Raw genomic sequence first — 12061 nt, 5'->3', positions numbered from 1 at the left:
CTAGCGGTTCAATTTTTTTGTTGATGATTGGATGGACAAAATTATTTCACAAGTTCAAATTTCTTAGTCCCACGAACACTCAAACTTGAATTTCTCGGCAAAATCATAGTCATATCAAACGCTTAAATTTGATTTGTCTGTTAGAAATCCATTTTTTTCTCGTGAGAAAGGAAACGACTTTCTTACCTAAATATATACACACGTATCAAACGCACCCTAAAAGCTTTTTTTGAGAAATCAGCTACGATGAACATTAGTTGTTACAAGATATTGATACATCATGAAGATATGATAAGCACGATAACCGTCTAAGTTAATCTAATAATGAAAAAGGTCTAAAGGCCGACAAGATGAAAGAAGTCTAAAGCCCGACAAATTTATATATTATTTACTATATTTATTGCCTAAATTACATAAGTTAAATCTTGATGACAAACTGCTTCCACTGAGATTCGATCTCACTCAGGGGCGGAGCCACCTAGGGGTCCATGGGGGCGCACGCCCCCACGGCTCCGCGCCAAAAGCCTTTGTAGGTATGAGAATTTCAAGACCGAGTTTAAGTGAAATAGAACTTATTGCTTTATTATGTCACAAATTTGTAGATGGCTTAGTGGTTCTGGCACTAGTTGTGCACCCCCCAAGTCATGGGTTCGAAACCCACCTCCTTATATTTTTTCAGATTTTCTTGAGTATTTTATTGTGAGAAGTTTTAAAGGTGCCTTGCTTTAGTGTTAAAGGCGCCTCCTTCCTTCACAATCTCTCATGTTTGTCTTGAGGGAGGCACCATTAATACTTATAAGGGGTTTTTCTAAACTTTCCAATTTATTTTTGCCCCTATTATCTCCGTAGTTATCTAATTGATACATCAAATCTTTTTTTAACTCTTATTTTTTTTTATCAAATTTCTTTTGTTCCTGTTTCTTTGTAAACTCATCCGACTTTCGATAGAGTTATTTGCACTCCCGTATTACCCGTATGTCCTATTAATTCTTCGTTTATATATATATATATATATATATATATATATATATATATATATATATATTTTCTAACATTATTTAATTTAATTGCAAATGTTATTTATTTATATTTAGATTTTAGTCAAAATAAGTCACGGTTAGTTGTAGCCTAATTAGTTGATAGACTAATAGTGTGTTGCTATGATATATAGAAGTCATTGGTTTGAACAACATATGATTTGTTTTTATAATTAAGACTTATAACTAATTTTGATAGAGGTCAGTAATGAAGCTCGCAATTCGTCATTAATAACGGTGTTCGTTTTTTTACTGTTTAACTGTGCCTCCACAAAGAAAAGTTTCTGCCTTCGCCACTGATCTCACGATCTCTTGGGCTTAAGAGAGGGTGTCTAACCATTGCACCCAAGGAACACACCCTAAAAGTTGTTGACACATATTTTGTATTGAAAGTGTTTTCTTTTTCTCCTTCACGATTCACGTGTGAAAATCTCATATATGTTACGTGACAATCTCGTGATAATACCCCCACACCAAATTACAGAAAGCACCACAATTTAGTCGGGTTTGCTTCAACTGTGTTAAATACAAAGTAGAGAAAGAAAAGGTCTTTGGTAAAGGGACCTGTCTCTACTTTATTGGGACACGATTAGTAAAGAGACATTAGCCCTTTTGGTAAGTAAACATTTTTCTCTTAAAAACAAATAAGTCATCATATATTTACTTTCAAATGACAATATTAATATTACTTTAATATTTAAAATTAATCACAAAAAGATGAAATATTTTAATAGAAAAAATTTCTTTTTGTATCGAAAAACACGGAACAAATGGTGAAATAAAATTTGACAGAAATATTTCGGACGAAGTAACCGAAATATGTCCAAAATTTCGACCGATATGGTCGAAATATGCGCAAAATTTCGACCATTATTGTCGAAATATGAAAATTGGTCGAAATTTTGGGCATATTTCAACCACGATGGTCGAAATATTAAACATATTTCGACCACAGTGACCGAAATTCTGGCGACAAAAAAAAAGTGATCACGGTAGTCGAAATGTTTACTTTTTGAAAGAAATGTTCATCAACATTATACACTAATAGGATTAAATAACAAATGTGTTACATAGAAAAGAGAGAGATGGGAACAACTTAAATGGAAATAAGAATGTAGGGTTTATAAGTGATGGTTGATTTATATAATATGTTGTCTATAGGTGATCGTTGTTTCTAGGTTAAAAAAATAATTTTGTTTTAAGATATGTAGATCTAATGAAGGACATGAAAACAAAAGAAAACTTCGATATTTGTATTAGTTCAGTCTTAATTTTTATCAAAATAAACATTAATTTATTCGATTTAAATATCTAAAAATAATGTCTATTCTTAATCGGTAAAGGGACCTCGAATCTAAAAATATGATATTTTGGCCATGTCCCTATACCATATATCAATGTCCCTATACTAAATCCCAAAGAAAAGTACAAATATTTGTAGAGAGAGAGAAAGAAAAAGAAAACAATATTATTATTATTTTAGGCTTATTAGCTTCTTTAATGGCGGCTCTTATAACATAACCCTAACGCTTTTTTCAAAACCCTAGACTTTCAAAACCCTAATTCTTCGTTCTTCGTTACTCCACACTAGACGAGCTCTATTCTTTTGATGATTTCAGAATCATTCTATTGATATAAACAAGAGAAGAGATGGAAATTGATCCGCCTTCGTTAGAGCAATCGAATAAGCAAAAGGCGGAAGCTTTACAAGCTTTGATTAATGGTCCGCTACCATCTTCAATTTCAAAACTATCGAGTTCTTCAAGAGTTTTACCTTTCAATGAAGATTTTCATTTCTATAACAACTTCGAAGAATTCAAAACTCCAGTCAAGGTAATATCAGATCAATCTAAATCAATGTTAAAAAGTATTGGTTTTTCCAAGAATCCATTAGGTAAATCTTTTCCTTTTCCTAATGATTCTGATCAGTCTCATGATTGGTTAGTTGATTTGAATGATGAGATATATGAAAGATTAGATTCTTCACTAGATGAGTTTCAGAGAATAAGAAAGAAAGAAGAAGAAACAGGAAAGAGTAATAATTTAATGGATGAAGATGGGTTTCAGTTGGTTTGTAGGAAAAACAAGAAGGGGTTTAGTAATGATATGGAGAAAGAAGAGGGTAAATTTTTAAGTTCTTCATCATCAGTTAAGGTAGCATCAAGGGATAATAGAACAACTGGGGCAAAGCCAAAGATTCCTTTTCATATACCAACTATTCCTCGACCACAGGCAGAGTATAACATTCATGTTAACAATTTCAACCAACCCTTTGAACATGTTTGGTTGAATAAGAGTGAAGATGGGTGCAACTTCATTCACCCTCTGGTTAGTGGTTATTTTAATTATTTGGTTTTTTTCTTTAATTTTTTGGGGGTTTCTCACAATAATGGGATTTATTGTTTTTGTGCCAATTTTTGATTATAAAGTTTATTTTGGGTTTGATTAGTTGATAGTGAGCCCTGGTCGATCATTAAGCACATTGACTTTGACGTGTTAGATGCTTAGATGAGCATTTTACTTGATGACCGAGATTATATCAACTGATAGCGCTGAATGGTTAGTCATTTGTGTTATCCACTGAATGACTTGTTCCTGTTATCTAAGTTTGCTTGGTGATCTAACGATGAAGTCTAAACGGCAGATCTCTATGCATGAGAAATCTACAGTAGCTTATGCATGAGAAAGACAGACGAATAGAACCATGTGAAGAAGTCATTTATTGTGATCATATTTATACTCCAATAATCTAGAGTGTTACAGTCTGTTTTTCAAGTCCAATTATATTTTCTCCGTCGGATCATTTACAAAGTAAAACACCAGAGGAACACTGTCTATAAGTCATTTCTTAAAAGAGTTAATAAGTATATCATGTTGCCGGATTGAATAGTTGCGTTCTTATGGATTCTTTAAGTTGAGCTACTTTCCCGGAGTTAGACAATTGATGGTCTTTTCAGTTTCTAATTTATAATTTTACCTTCTCGTTCTTATGTATATGCCTGCACTCTTCTGCTAATATGAAATCTGGAACTACGATTGTCCTTATTCTATTGGGCTCTTGCATGCTTGCTAATAATTTTAAGCTTTCAGCAAAATCTCTGTTCGATCTTCGTAACAGATTTTAATAAATTATCTTCTTTTATACAGGATAATTTTTCAGTCTTGGATTTCGTTGATAAAAATATTGGTGATGGTGAATCAGTAAAACCCCCACCACTAGAAAGTACACCATTTATGCTTGTAGAGGATGTAAAGCAGCTGAAAGAATTAGCTAAGAAGCTGCGTGATGTGAATGAATTTGCGGTAAGTTAACTTAGTCTGCATTTGCATAATTCATAAGCTTCTATAGATGTTTACTGAAAGGGAAAATAAGCTGAGTGGAGTCGAATGTTTTTTTTTAATGCCGGCCACATTGTTGATGCTCTTGCCTATTCCACGTGATTTATGTTGGTTCCTATTAAAAATATAAGTGCGGTTCTTGTACTGCACTACTTCTGTTTTTGGAAAAAAAGGGAAGGATGGAGATGTCGGAATTCATAATCATGTAAAACTATCTTTAAGAGTATCAGTTAGTATCTTATGGATCTAATAGCTTCTTATATGTTTAAGATATCATATTCAGAATCTGTTCTAGAAGAGTATCAGGTACACCTTTCTTCTTTGCTATCATACAACTTCCGGTGCAGTAAAGGTACCACCCCCTGATGTAGCTTGCCTGGTTGCTGTTAAGAAATACTATATATCTTGTACTCAGTACACACTTTCTCGATCCCATCTCTCTTGCGTCAAAATTACAATTTAAGTAGAAATCCTTGCAGGGAATGTCTCTTTATTATACTTAAAACAGATTGGTCTGCTGAAATACTCTTCCCCATTGTCATGTCCTGTAGGTTGATTTGGAGCATAATTCATATCGATCCTTTCAAGGAATGACTTGCTTGATGCAAATTTCAACGAGAACCGAGGATTTTGTCGTGGATACATTAAAGCTTCGTGTTCATGTGGGTCCATACCTAAGAGAACTCTTCAAGGATCCATCCAAGAAAAAGGTACGAGGTCTTATTTATGGAAAACATATGTGAATCCTGACAAGTGACATACCAATATTTACATTTGGACATATGATTTGGCTTAACTAGGTCATGCATGGGGCCGATCGGGATATTCTGTGGCTGCAACGAGACTTTGGCATTTATGTTTGCAACTTATTTGACACCGGACAGGTATAATCTTTGTAATACTCTTTAAAACTGCTTTTCCTTGCTCATGTTTGTATAAATAACAATTCAATGTCTTACCTCATCCTAGTAACATTATTAATACCCCAGGAAGCTCGATAACTAGAAATGGTTATTGGTCTTTACAGGATTCAGCTTTCTAATCCATTCACCTTAGTGTCCATTGTCGTCTGAATATGAGAGTTCTTGATTACGAGATCCATTCACATATTTTATTTACTTTTTATCAGAAAATTTAGAACAAATCCCTTGGATATCTGAGCATTTTGCGGACAACATCAAGATATGTTTGTTACAGTGTTACTGTGTTAGGAGATGTACTTGTTAAGTAAACACATAATGGTATCATGACAAGTTAGAAAATGATTATGAACCTAGAGATCTTCTGTAGTTTGTTTGAAGGTCACTACAATTTCAATACCATACATACTAAGGCTTGTAAATATATTGATGTTATGCTGCATGTATCAACTCCGTCAAATGCACTTTCTTCACTGTAACATGAAAAACCCACATCTCCTTTTAGTTTCTTACTTCATTTTGGTATGTAAAGGAGCACCAAGAGGATACAAGAAATTCAAATTTAAGGTAGAGCTAGAAAGTATGATAAGTATGGAGTGGTCAATTACAGTTTCCTTTATCTTGTGGTTGGGCTGCAATCAGTCAACCCTGTTACTGTTAAGAATGAAAGTATATCATAGTGGATATAGCCTATAGGGGCACTGTATGGGTACAAAGTGGTGGAACGTGAGCTACAAAGATCTTTCGAGTTTTAATATTATGTATGTGTTGGCGTCTGAGGCTCTCAGGTCAGAGGTCAAGTCGAGGGTATAGGATCTAACCTTTGGAGCATACACCTTTTGTGGGAATGGGTAAGCCATTCGGCTGTAGTTGTGACACATAGTATGCACACACACACGCACACACACACGCCCACACACACAACACACACACCCACACGCCCACACCCACACACACGCATATAAATATATATGCATGGAAATGAAATTGTTCGGGCCTCGATATTCCTTCATAAAATCCATCGACCAGTGGGTGTTTATTATGTCTCTGGGGTCCAAAAGAATCTTTCTGGTTTCTTATAAAGTTGTATGCAGCCTCTGTTTAGCAAGTATATGATACTCTTACTTCATGATGTTCTTAAAACTTTGTTATTGCTGTTTCTGGAAGTACAGGCTTCAAGGGTATTACAGTTGGAGAGGAACAGCTTGGAGTTTCTTCTGCATCACTTCTGTGGAGTAACTGCGAACAAAGAGTAAATTTCATTTTCTTTACTTAATTCTGTTCATGGGTGAATATGTGTTTCAACTGTTCCCGGTAAAAACAAATCCAAATTTAAGTATGTGTTAGGTGTTTAATTTGAGTATTCCATATCATTCAGTTTGTACCATCTATCATACTCCGAAATGACTGTTAACGGTTAATGCAGATATCAGAATGCAGATTGGAGAATCAGGCCTATTCCTGATGAAATGCTAAGGTATTGGTTTGTGTCTTCTAAGGTTTACCCGCCCCTTAGTAGAATTGGGTGTCAATGTTTATCCTGTCATCCGCATCTCATTAAACTTTCTTGTTGATAGATATGCTAGAGAGGATACCCATTATCTGTTGCATATGTTTGATCTCATGAAGGTCAAGTTACGTACAGCATCTACTAGCTCTGAAGACGGTGAAGATCTTCTGTTAGAGGTATGACTTTTTAAGCAGCGCATTCCTAATCCTGTCTTGGATTTCCAGAAATTTGTGTAAGCATAAAGTTCATAGGGATGTGATGGGGTTTAGTGCAGGCATTGATTCTAGTAACCTCAACTAAAACATCTAACCCGAACGTTCTTGATACAAGGACATTTTTTAGCAGTCGGACGGGATGCCTCCAAAAGGATATCGAGTTGCCTTACTAGGGCATATTGTCGGTATCGATTCGCCCTACTAGGGCATTATTTTTTACTAGAGTATTTTTGCTATTAGGGTTTGACTTATCTAAACTTCACTAATAATTTTTCACGTACAACTACTGAACTATTTTTATCAACTCTTGGCCATCAGAGATTAGTTACAATCTTGTCATTAGCTATTAGGTGTGGTTCACAGAAAAGGTCTATTCTAGGTTTCTAACACTGTTTTTCTGGGGTAGTCCTGAAGCCATGTTATATCATTTAATTACCCTCACACTTAATATTTGTAATTTTTCTTTAGCGCTTTAAGCTTTAACTTAACCAGGCTTATGTATGAAATATGTTTTTGTAACCGTGCAGTAGCATGAAGTTTCTACCAGTTGCTACAAATCTACATACTTACCGAAATTTTGTTTGGTGCAGGTCTACAAGCGAAGTTGTATCATATGTATGCAACTCTATGAAAAGGAGCTCCTCACAGATACATCATATCTCTATATATATGGGTACTTTGCTGACTTTATGTTAGCCTTTCATTTTTACAATGAAGAAGTCATTACTTTGCTATTGTCTTGCAATATACACACCAGGAACCTGAAACAAACATATTTGTCTTTCTATTGCTTTGGGTGACAGATTGCAGGATGCTGATTTTAACTCTCAGCAGCTTGCTGTTGTCGCTGTAAGTTGCCTCTTCTTGTAGATTTTGTTCTTTTACAGTAAGAAGCTATAAACATGGACACCTATTGGTATTCGACTCAACAAGATAAAGAAATCCCAAAACAGTTGATACGGGCCATGCACCTATATTTATCATTTTAGTGTCTTAGTTACTACATCTTTAATTAAAATTTTGTGTTTGGTCAACATTTTCCATCATACGAAATGATGATAACTTAAAGTAGTATTATATGGCCCTTCACTATTTCGTAGAAGTATATCCAAATTCCGTAATGCCAAATCTCACATATTACCCATTGAAGTGATTACGAGTATCAGACTAGTGTCGGAGTAGTGGATATGATTATCCATTTTTAACTATGCAAAAAGTACTAAAACAGAGTATCCATCTTACATAGATAAGAACCTTTGGAAGATAAAACCTGGCAGGATTTGGGTAGATCTCCTATCTGTCTAGATTGCCAGGAATAGAAAATCCTCCCTGTTTAGCTGATAAATCTGGCACACGAACAATTTTTGACTTACTAGTCAATAGGGCTTGGAATAAAAAGACTCGTGTGCGACAAACGTTAACATGTTAGTCATAAAGAATGTGTTGTACGTTTATTAGTATCCGACACTAGTACGAAGTGTCAGATACAGTGAGTAGAAAAGGTCAGTATAGAGATACAACTGTATACATTTACATATTCCTTGGTAGCGCTTCATTTTCTCTTTAGAAGTTCTTTTAACTTCTGCACAAACCATTGTTACTTGAACAAAAAAAGAGTTGTGCAAGTTCACACAATATATATAGAACAAAAAAGAACTTGTGCAAGTTCACACAATATATATATATATATATATATATATATATATATACATGTTTATGCAACCTTACGTATACCTACTGAAGTAAGTGAAGTATCCAAGTATCCGCTATTTCAAGTAATAGTAGGAAGGTGTCGTGTGTTACAGTTATGCACTTAGTAGCTTTATTCTGTGGCTCTGGCCTCTGTGCATGTTTAGTAGTTCGCTAGTTTGTCTTATATGCTGAACTTGAATGCCTTTCAGGGGCTATGTGCATGGAGAGATGCAGTTGCACGTGACGAGGACGAAAGTACTGGCTATATATTGCCAAACAAAGCTCTACTTGAAATTGGTATTCTGCGTACTCCGATAACTTCATTTTCAAGCTAGTTTCAATCGTTATCGTTCTTGAACTTCCAAATCAATCTTTACTTCTACTTCAAGTACTAATAGTTATTTACCTGTGTTGGTGTTTCAAATTAAAAAGGCAGGCATATGCCTCTCACAGTTAGTAAGCTTCGCCGATTAGTGAAGTCAAAGCACCAATATATTGAACACCATCTTCTCACCGTTGTTGGTGTGATCAGAAATTCAATCCAAAATGCGTATGCTTTTGAAGATGTAGCTGAACAACTAAAAGAACGTACGGAGATGGTAAGATAAGGCTCACAAGTAAACAAATATAGAATCAAACTGGGGGCATGCTTTATCTCATCTAAATATTCAATCATGTAAAAGAAAAAATGGCCAGATTTGTTTGGGCTCCAGCTCCCTGTGTAAGGTTTGCTGCACGGTCCGCTAGTTTCGCATGGGAAGCCCAAGCCTGACAACACATTGACATGTCTTTTAGCTGAGACAGTTATTCAGTTTAGTAAAATGATCAAACCATTTATCCGACAGGATCCTAGTCTCTGACCACAAAATTCTACCTTTATTATACTGTTACTGATAAAAAAATCGTTTATGTTTATAGGCATCCAAGCCGTATATGCCAGTAGTTCCCGATGAGTTTGAAGCCTTGCCTAGTTCGGAAGATCCTGCAGAGATGGAGGCTGTAGTCACTCAACCAGAAATTATTAAATATGAGGTTAACCAGAAAGAAAATGGAGTTGTAGAGAGAGAAGCTTCTGTGGTCGTCAAGGAAAAAACTTCGGAAATGGTTCATGTCAATACTTTCCATTTTCAACAGATCAGTGGTGAAGTTGGAGATAGTAAGGAAGGAGAGAACTCTGGTTCAGCAGAAATCAAGGTAAGCACAGAAGTAGCTTCCTTGTGTGTTTGCCCTTATTTCGATCAGATTACAACCATTTGGTGTTGTGCAGATTGCAGAAGCAACCGTCCAAGTGCTAAAGAAGCCAAACCGTGGTTTTGGGGCATTTCTAGGGAATTCAGGCTCAAAGAGAAAATTAGATCCAAATTCTAAGGTGAGTTGTTCAGTTATTGTATTTCAAGTAGTTTAACCTCCTTTTTTTTCAAATAAGAAGCCTTTTCATTTTGTTGGTCAAACACTATCTAGATACTTTTTCTATGTTATTTGTCGTTTAAAAACATTATTTTTCACCCTAATCCAAATTTTACGATAAATTTAATTTAATTTATTCATTGCTCTGAACGTTCCTGAACTGCATATTATGCATATTTTCTCTTTTATTGGTGATAATGGCCTTCCATCCGATCGTACATGTCTTTTATGTCGATAAAAATTTCTGAAGAGAAAGGGGAAATGTTTCAGGACAAGGCCGAGATCAAAGTTGAACAAATCAAATCCTCGGTAACTCTTCCATTCCACTCATTCTCAGGCATGAATGAGCAATCAACATCACTTGGAGGAGAGAGAACTGAGCCTTCAGATATTCCAACATCCACAGAACCTGTTCCTGAGTCGGCTGAGGTTACCAAGTTAGATGAGATAATCTCGTTTGGAACTGATAAGAACAATGATGGAACAAATGGAAGCACAGGTTTGGAATCAGAAACAGATGATGAACCTGTTTCTCTCTCTGAATTATCAACCAGCTTCCAAAAATGCTTTAAACCAAAAGCTGAGACAAGAAACACTCAGCAGGTTGACAGATCTCAAGAATCAGAAGTTGGATTGGCCCAATTCAAGCCATTTGATTATGCAGCAGCAAGAGAAGAAAGTATTTGGTTTGGAAGAGAAGGTAAAGAGAAAAGAAAGGAATCTGAAAATCATGACAATAAGAATAAGACAGATTCGAAGGAGAGACGAAAGAAACCCGTGATGCTTCGGATGCCTAAAGAAGATGAAGTGAAGGAATTTCAGCAAGCGAGAAGGCGTCAAGCTTTCCCACAGAGTGGGAATCGAAGTACAACTTTCCGCTGAACCAGGTAATGGAGGGTATAATCTTCTTTAACTTATGCTTCTCTTCCTTGTCTTTTTACAAACTAAAGCACAAAAAAATATTCTTGAAACTTGATGGATAACCTTTGGGCTATGAAAGATTGCTGAATAAAGAGCAACAAAATTTACTGTCTCTTGGTATTCAGTAAAAGTTCAAATTTATGATGTCTGATCATGTATATTGATTTCTCCATTATATATTTATGACGCGAGTCTCATGGACTTGTCTTTTGCCCCGAACTACCCAATCTCATAATAACCGACATATGGGTCATCTAGATGGATTAGTTTCGACTATTTCCCCCTTTGCCTTTCCATTTGTGTATGACATAAAAGTTAGTTGTACATTTGATTGTACTAGAGGAAGCAATTGAAGAATGAACTAAATATTTAAAGTGAGGGAGCTTTCATTCTCTTTAGAAGTTTACTTGGAAAACTTTCAGTGTTTGTTTAGGACATTTTAAATGTCAATTAACATTTATTCGTTTGGACACAAGATTGCTTAGTATTCAAGGACAATTAAGTTTGGCGAGTGTTTTGGTGAAATCAACAAAGTTTCCGGAGCAATAAGTTTTGGTTGGAAACAAACTTTTTTTTTGTTTCTTCCAAACATCACCCTTTCAATTTTTTATTTTTTCTTCTCCTCTGCCTCAACTAAAATTCCGACGACCTCCACCAGATTCCGGCGACTTCTACCATTAACGCCGACGACCCTCCCTCTCTTCCTCTCTCTCTCTCCATCCCTATCTCTCTGTCTTCTACTTCTTTCTCTCTCTCTTCCCTCTTTTCTCTCTTCCCTCTTTTCTCTCTCTCTAAATTTGGCGAAGGGAATGGTCTTTTCGCCAGAACCTTCGCCCTGGAGTCTAGATCCAGACAACATTTGTATGGAAAACTAGACAAAGGTTCCGACAAAGGGAATGGTTCTTTCGCCGGAATTTAGAGAGAGAGAAAGGAGGAAAGAGAGAGAGAGAAAGGAGGAAAGAGAGAGAGAGAAAGGAGGAAAGAGAGAGAGAAAGAGAAGAGAGAGAGATAGGGGGATAG

General features: G+C 35.7%; 1 protein-coding gene across 1 annotated transcript; it reads left to right on the top strand.

Moving 5' to 3' along the window:
• Positions 1 to 1384: 1384 nt before the first annotated feature.
• On the top strand, positions 1385 to 11153 carry LOC147549730 (Polynucleotidyl transferase, ribonuclease H fold protein with HRDC domain-containing protein). The gene is made up of 15 exons (XM_086671154.1): positions 1385 to 1584; positions 2464 to 3365; positions 4185 to 4340; positions 4928 to 5086; positions 5177 to 5260; positions 6469 to 6548; positions 6723 to 6773; positions 6874 to 6982; positions 7612 to 7694; positions 7825 to 7870; positions 8923 to 9010; positions 9146 to 9312; positions 9632 to 9907; positions 9981 to 10082; positions 10391 to 11153. The coding sequence occupies exons 2-15, from the start codon at positions 2688 to 2690 to the stop codon at positions 11000 to 11002; spliced, it is 2691 nt and encodes an 896-aa protein (XP_086527280.1). The 5' UTR covers positions 1385 to 1584; positions 2464 to 2687; the 3' UTR covers positions 11003 to 11153.
• The last annotated feature ends 908 nt before the right edge of the window (positions 11154 to 12061 follow it).

The sequence above is a fragment of the Eschscholzia californica genome, unplaced genomic scaffold (assembly GCF_041429995.1).
Source record: "Eschscholzia californica isolate CP2 unplaced genomic scaffold, dmEscCali1.0.p SCAF_3, whole genome shotgun sequence".
NCBI lineage: Eukaryota > Viridiplantae > Streptophyta > Magnoliopsida > Ranunculales > Papaveraceae > Eschscholzia > Eschscholzia californica.
The sequence above is the reverse complement of the archived record's forward strand: the minus strand, read 5'-3'. Positions and strand labels throughout refer to the sequence as shown.

Excerpts from the sequence above, each read along its gene's own strand:
- LOC147549730 (XM_086671154.1), top strand. The coding sequence starts at position 2,688 with ATGGAAATTGATCCGCCTTCGTTAGAGCAATCGAATAAGCAAAAGGCG. Across the intron at positions 9,011-9,145 it reads CAAAGCTCTACTTGAAATTG|GCAGGCATATGCCTCTCACA; the intron begins GTATTCTGCGTA and ends CAAATTAAAAAG. Across the intron at positions 10,083-10,390 it reads AATTAGATCCAAATTCTAAG|GACAAGGCCGAGATCAAAGT; the intron begins GTGAGTTGTTCA and ends GAAATGTTTCAG.